Source organism: Eleutherodactylus coqui, chromosome 10, assembly GCF_035609145.1.
Source record: "Eleutherodactylus coqui strain aEleCoq1 chromosome 10, aEleCoq1.hap1, whole genome shotgun sequence".
In the NCBI taxonomy this organism is placed as follows: Eukaryota; Metazoa; Chordata; class Amphibia; order Anura; family Eleutherodactylidae; genus Eleutherodactylus; species Eleutherodactylus coqui.
Window position 1 is genome coordinate 60867062 of NC_089846.1, and position 16065 is coordinate 60883126.

At 45.9% G+C, this 16065-nt stretch overlaps 1 protein-coding gene across 1 annotated transcript in view; it reads left to right on the forward strand.

Moving 5' to 3' along the window:
• Nucleotides 1-16065, forward strand: part of SAE1 (SUMO1 activating enzyme subunit 1) — a 50047-nt gene that overhangs the window by 11967 nt on the left and 22015 nt on the right. The window contains exons 4-5 of the mRNA XM_066581130.1: nt 1116-1258; nt 9591-9690. Of these exons, the coding sequence (XP_066437227.1) occupies nt 1116-1258; nt 9591-9690 (243 nt within the window). The remainder of the gene's footprint in view (nt 1-1115; nt 1259-9590; nt 9691-16065) is intronic.

Consider the following 16065-nt stretch of genomic DNA (forward strand, 5'->3'; position numbering starts at 1 on the left):
ACCAGCTCTCTGGCGCGAGAACGCCGGAGCGGCCCCATTGAACAGAACAGAAGAGCGGACAGTGCAAGCGCGTCTAATGGAAGGAGAAGAAGGCTTCAGTCGGCGCCATGGAGACGGGGACGCCAGCAACGGAGCAGGTAAGTGAATAACTTCTGTATGGCTCATATTTAATGCACGATGTATATTACAAAGTGCATTAATATGGCCATACAGAAGTGCTTAACCCCACTTGCTGCCGCGAGACAACCCCTTTAAAGCGCATGTCTGAATTTCACAGTCTGTATAGACCTAATCTTTTTAATCGCTTAAAATCTTTTTTTCTTAATTTTGGGTGGGAAAGTAGGGGGTGTGTCTTATACACCGAAAAATACAGTACTTGTTCTCAAATTGAAGCGGTAAGGCTTTGTGTACATTGGTACAATCTGTACTGGAAAAACGGCCATGGATTGGCTTCATAGATGGTGGGTGAGCCGCAGTTTTCAGCCGCTGAGGTCTGAGATGTTGCGCAGCACTCGTTACCTCAGTATATAGGGGCAGATTATCTGCTCTATGGGCATGACCCATAGTTTGTCCCCACATAGCTGGCATCGATCAGCTGCACATTCAATGAGGAGACGAGCAGCAAGCAGTTTTATGCTCTCATACAGAAGCCGATCAGCCAACGAATGATCATTGCTCCCTTTTCACAGCCTGATTGTCGGGGTAAACAAGCATTCGGAGGAACACTCCTGCCCGATATTCCGCCTTAGTAAAAGGGCCATTAGACTACTGATGCACCACCGGTGCTCAAAATGTGTTGGGTACGCTAGGAATTCCCATAGCTATCTTGGAAGTATGAAAAAGGGCCCCAGGAACAGGTGGATTCTTCCTCCTTGGACACATTTTGTCCCGAAACCAGAAAGTCACTTCAAATTATAGCATTACCTCCATTTATGGTTTAATATAGAAGAATGAAGAGGATATTCTCATCGGGTGTCCTGATGGCACATTTTAACATGTCAGAGATTTTTTTCCCTCTTGCTTGCAGGCCTTTTTTTTTTTTTTTTTTTTAAATAAATAACAGCCTAGTCATTGATCAGCATCATTTATTGAGTCACTTGTTTGTTTCTTTCCAGGTATGTCTGACCTGCTGTTCCCGGGACCTGCTAGTAAAGGTGAATCAGATATGTCACAAAAAAGGCATCAAGTTCTTCATGGGGGATGTTTTTGGCTATCACGGATACATGTTTGCTGACCTTGGCGAGCACGAGTTTGTCGAGTAAGTTTAAAAGGGTTGATCTGCCATTAAATCCCATTTCATTGTATAGATCATAAAGAAATGACCAGGTTTTGCGCGTTGAGTGATACAGTGAAGAGTTCTGACATTTACTTACATAGAATCATAGAATGGTAGAGATGGAAGAGACCTCCAGGGTCATCGGTTCCAACCCCCTGCTCAGTGCAGGATTTACTAAGTCATCCCAGACAGATATTTGTCCAGCATTTATTTGGACACTTCCATTGAAGGAGAACTCACCACCTCCTGTGGTAACTTGTTCCACTCATTGATCACCCTCCCTGTCTAATATCTAATCTGTGTCTCCTCCCCTTCAGTTTCATCCCATTGCTTCAAGTGTTTCCTTGTACAAATGAGAATAGGGCTGATCCCTCTGCACGGTGGCAGCCCCTCATATTTGTAGACAGCTATTAAAGGGGTTGTCCCGCGGCAGCAAGTGGGGTTATACACTTCTGTATGGCCATATTAATGCACTTTGTAATATACATCGTGCATTAAATATGAGCCATACAGAAGTTATTCACCTACCTGCTCCGTTGCTAGCGTCCCCGTCGCCATGGTGCCGTCTAATTTCAGCGTCTAATCGCCCGATTAGACGCGCTTGCGCAGATGGGTCTTTTCCCTTCGGCTCGGTCCGGCAGCAGCGACGTTCTGGCTCCGCCCCCTGTACGTGTCATCGCGTAGCACCGCCCCATCATATGTGCCGATTCCAGCCAATCAGGAGGCTGGAATCGGCACATGTGAGGGGGCGGGGCGGAGCCAGAACACCGCTGCTGCCGGACCGAGCCGAAGGGAAAAGACCCATCTGCGCAAGCGCGTCTAATCGGGCGATTAGACGCTGAAATTAGACGGCACCATGGCGACGGGGACGCCAGCAACGGAGCAGGTAAGTGAATAACTTCTGTATGGCTCATATTTAATGCACGATGTATATTACAAAGTGCATTAATATGGCCATACAGAAGTGCTGAACCCCACTTGCTATCGCGGGACAACCCCTTTAAGTCTCCTCTCAGCCTTCTGTTTTGCAAGCTAAATATTCCCAGATCCTTTAACCGTTTCTCATCAGTCATGGTTTGCAGACCGCTCACCATCTTGGTAGCTACTCTCTGAATTCGCTCCAGTTTGTAAATGTGTTTTTTTTTTTTTGTTTTTTTTTTTTTTTTTTTTAAATCTGGTTGCCCAGTACTGGACACAGTATTCCAGATGAGGTCTGACTAATGAAGAGTAGAGGGGGATAATTACCTAACGTGATCTATACTTGATGCTTCACTTAATACATCCCAGAATTGTGTTTGCCTTTTTGGCTGCTGCATCAAACAGTTGACTCGTGTTCAGTCTATGATCTATTAGTATACCCAAATATTTCTTACATGTGCTGCTGCTTAGCCCAATTCCTCCTATCCTGTATGTGTGTTTTTCTTGCCCAGATGTAGGACCTTTCATTTCTCCTTCTCTTCTGTATTATTGGCTATCACTCATGGCTAACAGTGTGACGTCTTCTGCTTTTCAGTGTAGAGCATGTCCACCTAATGAGCTGAGTGCTGGTGATCCTCTGTTCATGGCATTGCAGCTAATAGCAATAGCTTTTTGCCTTGCTTGTTGTGAGGAGCTGCCTTTACATGGTGGTATCAGCATATAGCATATGACTTAAGTCACCACACAGCTGTTTCGCCTTTTTTTCTTGGTTACAGCCTGCATTCTGGGTCTTGCTCTTTTTCTTTTTTAGGTGTTTTGCAACAGGCTTATTTAAGGCACATGAAAAACATCAGAAAACGAGTATGTTACAAAACAAAGAAATCCCGTTAAAAAGTGTCAGGGGTTGATTGAGTCACTTCCCCCCCCCCCCCCCTTTAAAATTCATGCTGCCCATGGCCAAAAATAAGCAGTACTCGCCTCTTCCTGCATGTCCAGAGCCTCCCCTCCATTCTCTGCTCGTGTGGGAATGGGCCAGAATAGTTTAAGCTCTCTTATCGCAGTCGATCCTATAGAATTGAGTGGATGAACAGTGTGTGCATGTGTGACCACAGCTTCATTCAGGCTGCTTTGGGACCCCCATTAATCAGATAGCCATCCCCTTATGCTGTGGATGACTTCTTCCTTTGGTGGGACAGCCTCTTTAAAAACCCTGATTCCTTACAATGAGATTCATGTTGTGTTTACACATCGCTGATTTTGGTGCAGATTTCACCCTTCCAATTGGATGCAAATTGAAGAGGTGAAGTGCTGCAGATTTGCCCCAAAATCCATAACATGTGAACGCACTCCATGGCCGTATTGGTTAAATGCTGCCTTGCGTATGGACAGCATTGCATATGCAGACTATAGAAATGTATAGGGCTCATGCCGCATGGTATGCTGAGAGATACAGCATGCTGCGATCTTTCTCGTGTGTGTCTACACGCACATGTGTATGGATCAGTGAAGGTCCATTGACTTTCACTGACTCCTTTCACCAAGTATCACGCAGACGTGCAACGCACGCGTCATACGCATTGAAAACCCGCCCGTGGACATGAGCTGTAAGATATAAGCAGCGTGTTTATAAGCAGATGGGATGAGGTTTACTGCAGGGAATTAGATTGGAAGCAGAAGATTAACATTCCCTGGAACGAGGCCAGCGGTAGAACAGCTATGCGATCCGTGACCGAGGCTCCGGTCTAGTGTCATATTGGCATCGGTAACACTAATGATCAGACACTTAAGGCTCAGTTGTTGAGTGGTGACAGGCTGAAGTCGGGGAAATCCCGGGCCCTGTCTTACAATATTTACTAAATATTTTTTAGTTTATTGGCTTAAAGGGATTGTCCATTTGCCAGTGGAAGTCTTGAATAGCCTTTTAAAATGAATTTAGCTAATTGGGGAGTTTTGACATAATCAACCTCCCCTGTAATTCCCATATTGGAGAGCCGTGTCGTGAAGCGGTAGCGCGATCCTGCCCTTCTCTCCTGGAAAGGACAATGGGGATCAAATGATAGTCACATATACGTGAAATGTCCAGTTTTACTTTTTGACTTGATGGGATATTAAAGATGTTAGAAGAACTCTCCTCTTTTCCCCCAAAGAATGGCAACCTCATATGCTTACAGTGATGTGATCACACAATAATCTGGGAGAGGTTGGGCTAAGCCTTCCTTCACACAGAGGGGCAGATTCACTGTTGGAAAGTCGCCATTTTTTTTGGCGCAGATTGCAAGTAAAGACTTTGTTTGCTGAGTCTGACAAAGGGGTAAGGCTTTGTGGGAAAGGAGGCATGGCCTAAATGCATCATCCTGCAGCACAAAATGTGCGGCAGACTAAACAAAATATCGTTCAGAAAATTGTTCAAACAAAACCGATCGATTGTTCGTTCTAAATGCGGGCAAACGACTGAATGAGGAGTGAAAATCGTAAGGTTCTCTCTCATCGCTCAGTTTAGCTGGCATAAAGACCCGCTCAGGCACTTGTCGTACCGTTTATACACTGCTTGTTCAGTGTTTCAGACGGGCTGCCTGAGCGCGAACAAGCGGCGATGATATCACCACATCGTTCCGTCGGGCATACGAGAGCCGCAAGATTCTCTGCCCGTGTCAGAGGGCCATAAGCCGACTAATAGGTGGTATAAAATAAAGTGAGACAGGCTAAAGACTCTCCAGATTTATCATCCTGCATGAGTCGCTGTGATAACCTGGCGTGTTTTAAGACTGGCGTAAAATTGCACTGTCTAATTTGGCGATATTAGTAAATCTGACCAAAGTCTCTATAGCAATGATATTGGCTCTAAAGAAAGGTGTATGAAATAGTAGGAGGGGTTTTAACCCCTTGAGTGGCATGCCCGGAAAATTTACGGGACGAGCTCCACTGCTCACAGCGACATAGCCCGGAAGATTTACGGGCTATGTATCACTATGGGAGCTGCAGAGCACAATGCCACAAGCTGTGACATTGTGCTCTGCCTGCACAGACCCACAGAGAACAAAGCAAGGGCTTTGAAAAACCAGCAGAAGATATTGCCGATATGCCGGCAATCTCCTGCTTTGTTTACAGGTTGCCATAGAGACCATCGGCTTGTCAGAAGCAAGCCGATGGTCTCTGTGGCAGGGAGAGCTTGGTGCTTGGCTGTGAGAGGACAGCTAGGTACCAGCTCTTACAGCAGAGATCAGAGAAAACCTCCAATCTCTGCTGTGTTAGACTGCCGCATGTAAAGGGTTATGTGACTGCAGCATGTAAAGGGTTATGTGACTGCAGCATGTAAAGGGCTGTCACCATCGGACCCCCGGAATGTGATCAGGGGTCCTGATGGGTCCCTGTGGAAGTCCCCTAAAGGGACAAAAATAAAAAATAAAAAAAAGTTAAAAAATGATTAAAAAAAATAAAAACACTTGTCTCCCTTTACTTTGTAAAAAATCAAAAATACAATCACACATGTGGTATCCATGCGTCGTAATGACCCAGAGAAGGAAGTTAATACATTATTTAACCCCTTAATGACATGGCCCCTTTTTTTCTTTTTTCCCCATTTCTTTTTTTCCTCCCCCCTGTTTAAAAAATCACAACTTGTCCCGCAAAAAACAAGCCCTCATACGGCCATGTCAATGGAAAAATGAAAAAGTTATGGCTCTTGAGACGCAACTGCAAAATTAGTTGAAATTCAATGATTAGACCATTTTAACAAAAACCTGCCCAGGTGGGCACGACAGGGTGGTAGGCAACCCGCCACTCAAGGGGTTAAAGGCTTTTTATTCTCATACAGAAACCTATAGGAAAGCACCATTTCTATATAAAAAAAAAAAAGTGTCTGGGAGCATGCTGCAATTCTGAAAAACCATGATGAACCCCCCCCCCACACACACACAAAAAAGGGCCAAAAAGCAGAAGAAGTCACAAATTCACAATAGTCTGACACTTTCCTGTTCTGTGGAGATCATGTGTCCTATAAGCCAGGATCAACCATTCGCAGTAGATGATGATTACTACTCACCCAGGCAATGGCAAACCACCCCACAAAAACAGTCTACCAAGAAAACATCACGATTAGAGATGAGCGAGCATACTCGCTAAGGACAATTGCTCGAGCAATCATTGTCCTTAGCGAGTATCTCCCCGTTCGGGAAAAAAAAAAGGTTCGGCTCCCGGCGCGGGTGACGGGTGAGTTGCGGCGGTGAGCAGGGGGGGCGGGGGGAGAGAGAGATCTCCCCGCTGGCAGCCGAACCTTTTCTTCCGAGCGGGGAGATACTCGCTAAGGACAATGATCGCTCGAGCAATTGTCCTTAGCAAGTATGCTCGCTTATCTCTAATCACGATGTTGTGCTAGGAGTCACTCATGACTCGGTGCTTGCACCAGGGGACTTCACCTGTACCTACAGCTCACCTCCTCCCTATCCCTGCATAGGTCGTGCAGTATGACCACAAGATTCTCACATAGCTGTGAATGCAATGGGTCAAGTCCTGGCCATTGTGTGACTAGCCCATGGAGCTGCTATAAAGCATATCTCTGACTATAGTTGACTGCAGCTTAGTCAAGATGGCCACCGCCGTAGTCATGTACTGATAACGGAATAAAAAAAAATCCTGCAATCAGGAAATAAAAACAGATTAGCAAAATTTGAAAATCTTCACTATCTGGTTTTCATTAGTAAAAACAAAAACACATGGGTAACACGTTATTTTTTATTGTTTGTGTTTTATTTAGTTTTTTTCTTGAATAATTTTTTATGTACCAAAAACCGCCTAAAACACACAAAATAAAACTTCACGTACAAATGTAATTGAGGGCCTAAAAGCTCCCCCCACTTTAATGCATTGTGCCCGAACCTGGTCTTTAAGAAGTTAATCTTCTACACCTCCAATATTTTGGTACATGAAGCGGCTGATATCTGGTATCTGGACCGGGATATAATGGCGGTTCTGTCATCATCCGCTTTCACATTCCCTCCTGATTATTAACACCTTCCAAACAAATAAGACCCCGCTAATTTATTCCTGACGCCTTGTGAAACGTGGGAACCAGAGATTTCTTAAAGCGGATGGGAAATGGTCAGAGCCCGACAGCCTGAGCGGATTATGGCAAATTTGTCCTGGATGTATTGAGCCAGGCTGATGCCTAAAACTTCTCTCAAACACTCCGTCCGCCACGTTTGTTGTTATGGCGGAAGGGTGGAAAGATTACGTTTCATTTTGTTGTTTTTTCTCTAAACTCCCGCTTCTGATAAGCCGTATAAACCCTGTGATCACCTTCCAGTAATATAATGCACTGGTCACATTCATTAGAGCCCCGCCCCTTTGCCAGTTGGCGCATCCCTGTATGAAAACTAGACCCGCAACATAAAATCACATGACAAGTTTTCTGTGAATCCACATTAGATGGGGAAATCCAGCGATCTGAGCAAATTCCACCAAGGCCTGGTCATCGGTGCTAGACTAGCTGGGATTTCACTGCCAACCTTGTGGGGTTTTCTCATGCAGCGATGTGAAGAGTATATCAAGAAGGCAAATATCCAGCAAAAGGGGATCCTGTGTACTGAAACAGCTAGTCACTAAAAGGGGTCAGAGGAGGACGTCAGGAATCAATCTGATGATCAAGCAGTGCAAAGTCAAGCAAATTGCAGTTGAATACAACACTGGTGCTCCATCCAAAGTGTCTGAAGGCACAACGAGTTCCTTAGACACAGTGGTGCTGGAACTGGTCATCTGCTGTTGTAGGTCATCCGTGGTAAGGGAAACAGAAAAGCGAGACTCCAGTGGGCAATATAGCACAGAAATTGTATCGCTGAGCAGTGGAAAAACATTCTTGGTCAGATGAATTCCGATTTCTGCTGCACTGTGCTGATGGGGGAGGGGGCTGAATTTGGCACAAGCAGCATTAATCGATGACCCCTTCCTGTCCGGTGTTAACAGTTCAGGTTGTTGGCGGTGGATAAGGATGCGGGGGAATGGTTTCTTGGCACACTCTTGAGTCATCTTAGTAGACACTACGACAAAGTGCTGCAGTGTTGAAAGCAATAGGAAGTCCAACAGGTTTTTAGATGTGTCTAATAAAATGGTCATTTGGTGTATATGCATTTTACCTGAATGTTAAGCGAGAGCCTGCATGAGTAGCGGTCAGCCTACAGTCCTCTGAGATCTAGGACCATTGACAACCAGATGCCAACTGTCATTGCTAGATCTGCCCATCTATGGAATTCAAGCTGGCACGGTGGGGGGCAAGATTTCATGTGGAAAAGATTGCTCAATTGTTGAGATCCTAGGTACTCGCCATCTCTATGGGGTACTCGCACTGTCTTCATGCTGTGCATTTAATAGATGGGACATGGTATGTGATCATAGCCTTGGGGGGGACTTTTGTGTAATTTATTTGTTTAAAAAATGTGAATTTGCTGCCTTAGAAACAATGAATTAGATTTCACGTTTTCTGAGGTCTTCCGAGTCACATGGAGGACTTCTAAATGTGACAATTTAGTTTTGTTTGTGAAGGCCTGCGGGGGGGATGAGCTCGTATTTCGGGAGATATCTTCTCTTGCTTCCTAAGGACTCCTTCACGCAGGCGTTTGCAGAAACGCAGAGTTTTTCAAAGCTGCGTTTTACTGCAGATTCCGCCCGGTTTCAGCAGCGCTGCCATGCATTTTGCCAGCTTTTTGGCTGCGGTTTCAGCACAGCAGGAAGCACTGCCAAAGCTGCTGATAAAAGAAAAAAAATCAATACTCATCTAGCTGGTAAAGTCGCTGTCCCCGACGCCGCTGTCGGGACCTTGTGAAGCTGGCTGATTGCTCTGATTGGCTAAGTGACGCTGACTGACAGCTGGCTGAGCCAATCAGAGCCAGCACTGAATGCGTCCAATCAGTCATTCAATGAATAAATGGCTGTAATTGGACGCATCCAGCGCTGGCTGGCTGAGCACCGCTGAGTAACAGCCCACTCAATCAGAGCAATCTCGTTGGAGGCGGGGATCTCAAATCACCATCACCAGAGAAAAAGTTCCCCTGCCGGCTGACAAGTCCTGAGAGCGCCGCCGGGGACAGCGACATCACCTGCATTTTACCAAATTGTGCCGCGTTTTTGGCAGCATTCATTTCAATTGGCGACACAGGGCTGAAAACGGCCAAAAATAGAACATTCAATGCTGTCAAAGCCTTGTGTGAGCAGCCCCATTGAAATGAATGGGAGCGTTGTACAGCATGTAGTGCTGCGCTGAAAAAGCAGCACTAAACGCTGTACAAAAGCACCTGTATGAGGAAGGCCGAAGGGATTCTGTGCTACCTTGATTTTGGTGCTCGCAGTTTCTTCACCTTTTACATAATTGTTTCCTGATCAATAAAATTATAATTTCATATTTCAGGGAGAAAACAAAAGTCACAAAGACCAATCAGGAATCTGAAGACGGACCAGAAGCTAAAAAGCCGAAGGTTGACTCTACAGAGAGCACAATGGTCAAAAAGGTAAGAAGTGCTACTGATGTGCGCTGGAGCAGGTGTCCTCTTCAAAGGGACCCTGTCATCACCTTTGAACCTCGTAAACTATGAGGGAATGGGGAGTCTGAGCCGTGTTTCATAGTTGCCTGATTCACCGTTCTTGTGCTGTGTCCCCACAAAGTTGGCGCACACATAGTGTCGTGTGTGTGTGTGTGTGTGTGTGTGTGTGTGTGTGTGTGTGTGTGTGTGTGGTGTCTCCTATTTATTTCTATGGGAGAGCTCGCGCACAGAGCCAGCTGAAAAGAGTCACGCTGTGTGCCCCTGCCAGTTTTGCAGGGACACAGTGCAGAAATGGGGAATCGGGGGAGTCTGAAACACAGCTCCCTGGATTTCCCGTTTTCTCACCTTTTAGCTGAATAACATAGTTTATGGGGCTCAAAGGTGATGACAGAATCTCTGCATAACTTTTCGGATGACTCTTCAGAATAAGTTGCCGTGCATGTACATGAGGAATAACACCATTTCTGGCCATTATGACTGGTATCCTATAGTGTCTTTCCTTCGTTGCAGGGTGTATATCTGATAATCAGTTTTCTCAGTGAGGAGACTGCTACTGTGCTGTGTAATATAGACTACGCAGAGAACCGCAGATGCTGCTCTTTAAATGTCTGTAGTAAACACAAAACCATAACTTCATCATGTAGGACAGTGTACAACAAGAGTGAGCAGTGGAGATGTGATTTCTGTAGCTAAAACTCAATAGAGTGATTTTTTTTTTTTTTTTTTTTTTTTTTTTTTTTTCCCCAAGCACAAAAACTTCATTCTGGGTAGATAAAGTAAATAGCCAGTGTGATACTTAACAAAACTGCTATCGTATAAGCACAAGTGTTTGAAAAGTTATTAACTGTTTGAGGTACATCGCCGTATTTGCAAAATCCATGTGCCCCATTTTCCAGCACAAACTTGTCTTGAAAAGAAGGCAGAGCTTTATACACCTTCTACAACTGTCGGATGGATGAAGGATCGCTTGTCTGACCACTATTCCCGCTGCCTCCTGTGTGAACATGTTTTTAGGGTGTCCGCATCGGTGATGGTTTATCTACCGCAGTACAAGGGATTGGGTATTGAAATTCCACATTCCCCATGCTTTTTTCTGATAGTAACATCTATTGGAGGAAAGTCGAGCCGCCCCATACACATCAGAGAATAATGCGGCAACGCCGTTTTCCGTGGGTTTGGAATCTTTAATTTGTATGGGGGGGGGGGGGTCTTCAGAGACGCAGCGATCATCTAACTCTTCTATCAAGGTTTTCTGACTCTTCCAGACACACTTGGTATTACAGGCCAAGCTCCCATTAAAGTGAATGGACCATTATCTGGCTGGTATAATCAGAGCGATCAGAGGCTGTGGCAATCATTACAGCTTCCTGTTGTGTTGTCCCCTTTAAGAAGTGCCATACTTCGTTGCATACAATGCAGCAGTCCTAGTTCTATCTTGTAGACCCACCTCTCTACTAAGTGGCAGCTTTTACTCGTTGGATCAATGCTGACTGGGCATATCAGCAGAACCTAAAATAATGCACGATGCATTATTTATAGGTCCCATTATGCCACATTTGTTATTTATAGGTCCCATTGTGCCCCCTGGCATCTGCGTGGGTTTGCTGGGTGCTGACGCTGGACCAGCATATTCACAGCATGCTGATGCATTACGCATTTGGTAGTCCTCTCCCTGTAGTGCATGGTTGGTCTGCTCACACACAGCCGGTCAGCTGATCTCCCGACACCTTCGACTAGGAACTGATTTTGCCAGGGGAAGCTGCAGAGTAGTATTATGTGGCAGACGTTTAGAGGAACTGCTGCGCTTGTAATACAAGAATGGCATGAGTTTGCCAAAACAAGAACAACTTCTACAGAGCAATTTTTCCTTCTAACTCCTGAGCGGAGAAAGCCATCGTGAACCCCCCGCCCCCCCTTTTAAATACTAATAAAGGGAAGAAAATTACCCCATTAACCCCGTCTGCAACACAATGACCCTCAATACGATAAACTACTTGTTTAGGTATCTAAATAGGCATCGTAGAACGTCAAACCCATTTATACTGTTGTAGGGTTGCCCTATATGGAAGAGAAGTGGGTAAAAGCGTTACAATGACCCTCATACAAGTAAATGTCCCCGCCGGCCTCTGTGGCAGGTAAGTCACTGTTGGTAAACCATCAGAAACAGATCACTTTGTTGCCAAAGCCAAAAACCTCTTGGCCATTAAGGGTTAAAGCCCATTATAGTACTTTTCTTCACTTTCTACTAATGAGAACAGTATTTACGGTCATTGAATGAGAAACCCGAAGGCAAAATTCCTTTGCAGCCGACTTGCCGCTTTGATGATTGAGAAAGGATGTAGGGCGAGGGTCCGGTGTCGTCGGGAGACCCCCTCCGCTGCTTCTGTAGACTCCTTGAAAGTTTGTGTAGTGATATCATTATGTAATCCTCGCCGCCGCCGAGGACAGAGCCGCCCCTTACATTAATTTATTCCTCTCTGACATCAATTAGGACGCCTTAGGTGTTCGCAAATGCTTAAGTGTTGCAAATGGGAGTTCATTTTTACTTGACAGACTTCGCAAAGTGACATATTTAAATTAGAAAAACGCTTGGGGGATGTGAGTTTTTATTCCCTGCTGGTGAGCCGGCGCACCGCCTGCAAGAATACAATAGCAGCTGAACATTTCTGCAATTTAGCTTCTTGTCTCGGCGGAGCGTTAACTCCCTCGATGCTCGCACGCTGGAAAAGACTGACAGCCTCGCGGAGCGGCGTGCAGTCACCTGTGTTATTGCTGGAGTCCGGCTGGGGGATTGGCAGGGATGACATCATTATTAAATCTGGAGGGGCGGGCCTAGTGTAATGGGATGGCGTAATGCTTTATCACCAGCGAGGCTGAGAATCACCGCTGCACAAATGGGACTTGTAGGAATACAAAAAACCCTCCGGCTTTGGTTATCAGTGCAAGTAGATTAATATTAGAGGGACACGCCGGTGAAAACACTGGTTTGTTTTTTTCTGTTGTTCTGTTTTCACCCCTTCACATTCCGGAGGTGGTCTCTGTACAGCGGGTCCGCAAAGTCTGCAGACCCTTTTATATTTTATGTTGTGGACGTTTTTTTTTTTTTTTTCATCATTCTGATGTTAGAAATCTTTGTGCATTTTATAAAAAATGAAAAACTTACATTTTGCATTGCTCTAAGTATCCAGACCCTGTACTTAGTACTTAGTTGAGGCACCTTTGGCAGCGACTACAGCCTCTATTCTTCTTGGGTATGATACCACGAGGTTTCCACACCTGGATTTGGGGATTCTTCTCTGCAGATCCTGCCAGGTTGGATGGGGGCCGTCTGTGGACGGCCTTTTTCAGGTCTCCAGAGAGGTTTGATTGGGTTGAAGTCAGGTCTCTGGCCGAGCCACTCAAGGACAGTCACAGAGTTGTCCCTAAGCTGCTCCTGTGTTGTCTTGGCTGTGTGCTTAGGGTCATTGTCTTGTAGGAAGGTGAAGCTTCTGCCCGGTCCGAGGTCATGCATCTCTGGCTCAGGTTGTCATGCTTCACTGTAGGGATGGTATTGGGCAGGTGATGAGTACTGTTTGGTTTCCTCCAGATATAATACTTAAAAATTAGGCCAAAAAGTTCAGTCTTGGTGTCATCAGACCAGAGAATCTTGTTTCTCACAATCTGAGAGTCCTTTAGGTGTTCTCTGACAAACAGCAGGTAGCTTTCATGTGTCTTTACTAAGGAGAGGCTTCCTTCTGGCCACTCTGCCATAAAGCCCAGATTGGTGGAGTGCTGCAGTGATGGTTGACCTTCTGGAGTTTCTCCCATCTGCTCAAGGATCTTTGGCCATCAACCAGAGTGACCATTGGGTTTTTGGTCACGTCTCATACCAAGGCCCTTGTACCCCCCCCCGATTACTTAGTTTGGTGGGTCGGCAGCTCTAGGAAGAGTCCTGGTCGATCCAGACTTATTACATTTAAGAATTATAGGGGCAGCTTCGCTCTTGGGATCTTTCAGTGCAGCAAAAATGTTTGTAGCCTTCTCAGGTCTGTGCCTCCACACAACCCTGTCTCTGAGCTCTACAGGCAGTTCTTTCCTCCTCTTGGCTTGGTTTTGGCTCTGATATGCATTGTGAGCTGTGAGACCTTATATAGACAGGGGTGTGTCTTTTAAAATGATGTCCAATCATCTGAATTGACCACAGGTGACTCCAATCAAGGTGTAGAAACATCTCAAAGATGATCAAGAGAAATGTGAGGCTCCCAGAGCTGAATTTCCAGTGTCATACCAAAGGACCTGAATACTTATGTCAATGCAAAATGTTAGAAATTTTTACAAAATTTTTTTTTTTTAAATGAAAAGCAAATTCTGTTTTTATTTTGTCATTATGGGGTATGAAGTATGGAATAACGAGGAAAAAACAGTTTGTATTTTTTTTATCTGCACAAGGCCAAAGCATAACAAAATAAAAACGAAAGGGTCTGAAGACTTCCTGTACCCTCTGTATGTTGCAGTCGCTTTCATGCAGTGCAGACGTCTGTCTGATACTTATCGGTCACTGTTTTTATGATGTGGTTTTCTCTTTCACATTTATTCCCTGATGCTCCTGCACAACATTAGCTAGAGACTAAACTATTTCTGACTGCTGGATGGGAGGGGGGTGGCAGTTTAACCCCTTTATGCCATAGGGTGTACGTTTACATCCTGACTGTAAGTTACTTAACACAACAGGACGTAAGCTTATGTCCTGTGGATGGCGCGGGTTCAGAAGCTCAGCCCATGCCATCCCGCAGTGGGAGTCTGCTGTTACTGATAGCCAGCCTCCCACTGCAACAGCAGGGATACATGAGGACAGCGACCCCCGCTGTTAACCCCCTACATGACACGATCTATGTAGGTCGTGGCATGTAAAGGGTTCACAGAGGGAGGGCGTTCCCTCTGTGATGCCATCGGACCCCCACAATGTAATCACAGAGGGACTGACGTGTTGCCATGGCAACAGAACGCCAGATACTGGCTTAGTGGCTTGCCATTGCCTATAATCCCTACTACAAGCAAAAAGGCATTGCAGTGCAGGGGTTCTGCAATGCCTTATCATAGCTGTTATGATTCCAGTCCCCTTCAGGGACATAAAGAGTGTGAGTGTAAAAAAAAAAAAAACACCCTTTTTTTTTTTTTTTTTGCTAATTTTCCCCTATTTGTATAAATTCACATGGCAGAAATTTCATGTGTATTTGAAATCTATATCACAGGAAAATAAAAATTGACTTGGTAATTGCCGGTATTAGTGTATCTTGACGCCACCAGAAGCTAGGAGTTTGATAGGAGGAATGCCCCTGTCACACCCCCAGCTCCTGATAGGGCCAAGGATGGCAGGTCCTGATACCACAGTGTGGCAACATTTCTCTGCAGCGTAACGCTGAGCCCAAAATGTGTGCTTGGCCTTACATGATGAGCTGTAAATGGTGCCATGTTAGCGGTGTAACATGCCAGCATTAGCATGTCCTAATGTAAGGGTAAAAATAAAGCTTACCCTCACCCCAAGGTCCCCCGCTCACAGGTGCCATCCTCACCGCTACTGCTCCGCTGCCTGCAGTCTCTGGTCTGTGTCAACCGCTCCCCCACTCACTGCTGCCACTCCCAGCAGTTGCACTCCGCCGCCGGGTCTGTGAGAATCTTTGCAGCCGCTCCATCGGTGACTGCTGCGGCCATGAGCGCTTCTGCTCCGACGCAGAGAAAGCGCAGCAGGTGGGGGTGGAACCCGACGTGCGTGTGTGCTCCTCCACTGAGCGGCCGACGCATAACACTGTTTTGACCGCCGATTGTCTCGCCTCCCTGCAGCCGCAGCTATGTATAAGTCACATCGGGTGTGGGTTACCTCTTCTGCGACGGTGACGCTTGACAAATCGGTTCTCCACACTTGCTGCAGTGTTACTGGAGTCAGCCGGGTAGCGGCTTGTTCCTCGCTGGGCAGGCAGTTCGTTGCCACCACGGCCCGCTTGAAGTATTTTGCCTTAACTTGTCGTGCCCTTCCAGGACCTATTTGGCAGGTTGCTGTGCTGCCTATCAGGTTCAGGGGGCGTCACCCCCCCCCCCCCCCCCCCCCTGTCAATCTTGACTCCACCAGGAGCTCCAGGTGGCGTCAAGATACACTAATATCTAAGGTGGGACTATACGCGGACGATACAATTCTTTTTCTATCAGACCCAATGAACTCATTTTCTCAAGCCATGACCCACATAGATAGGTTCTCCAGTTTCTCGGGTCTGTACGTCAACTGGTCTAAATCGACAATCCTATATACAAACTCCAACCCCGGAAATGACCCCTGTGTAACTAAGTATGGGCTAAAACCAGTCCAGA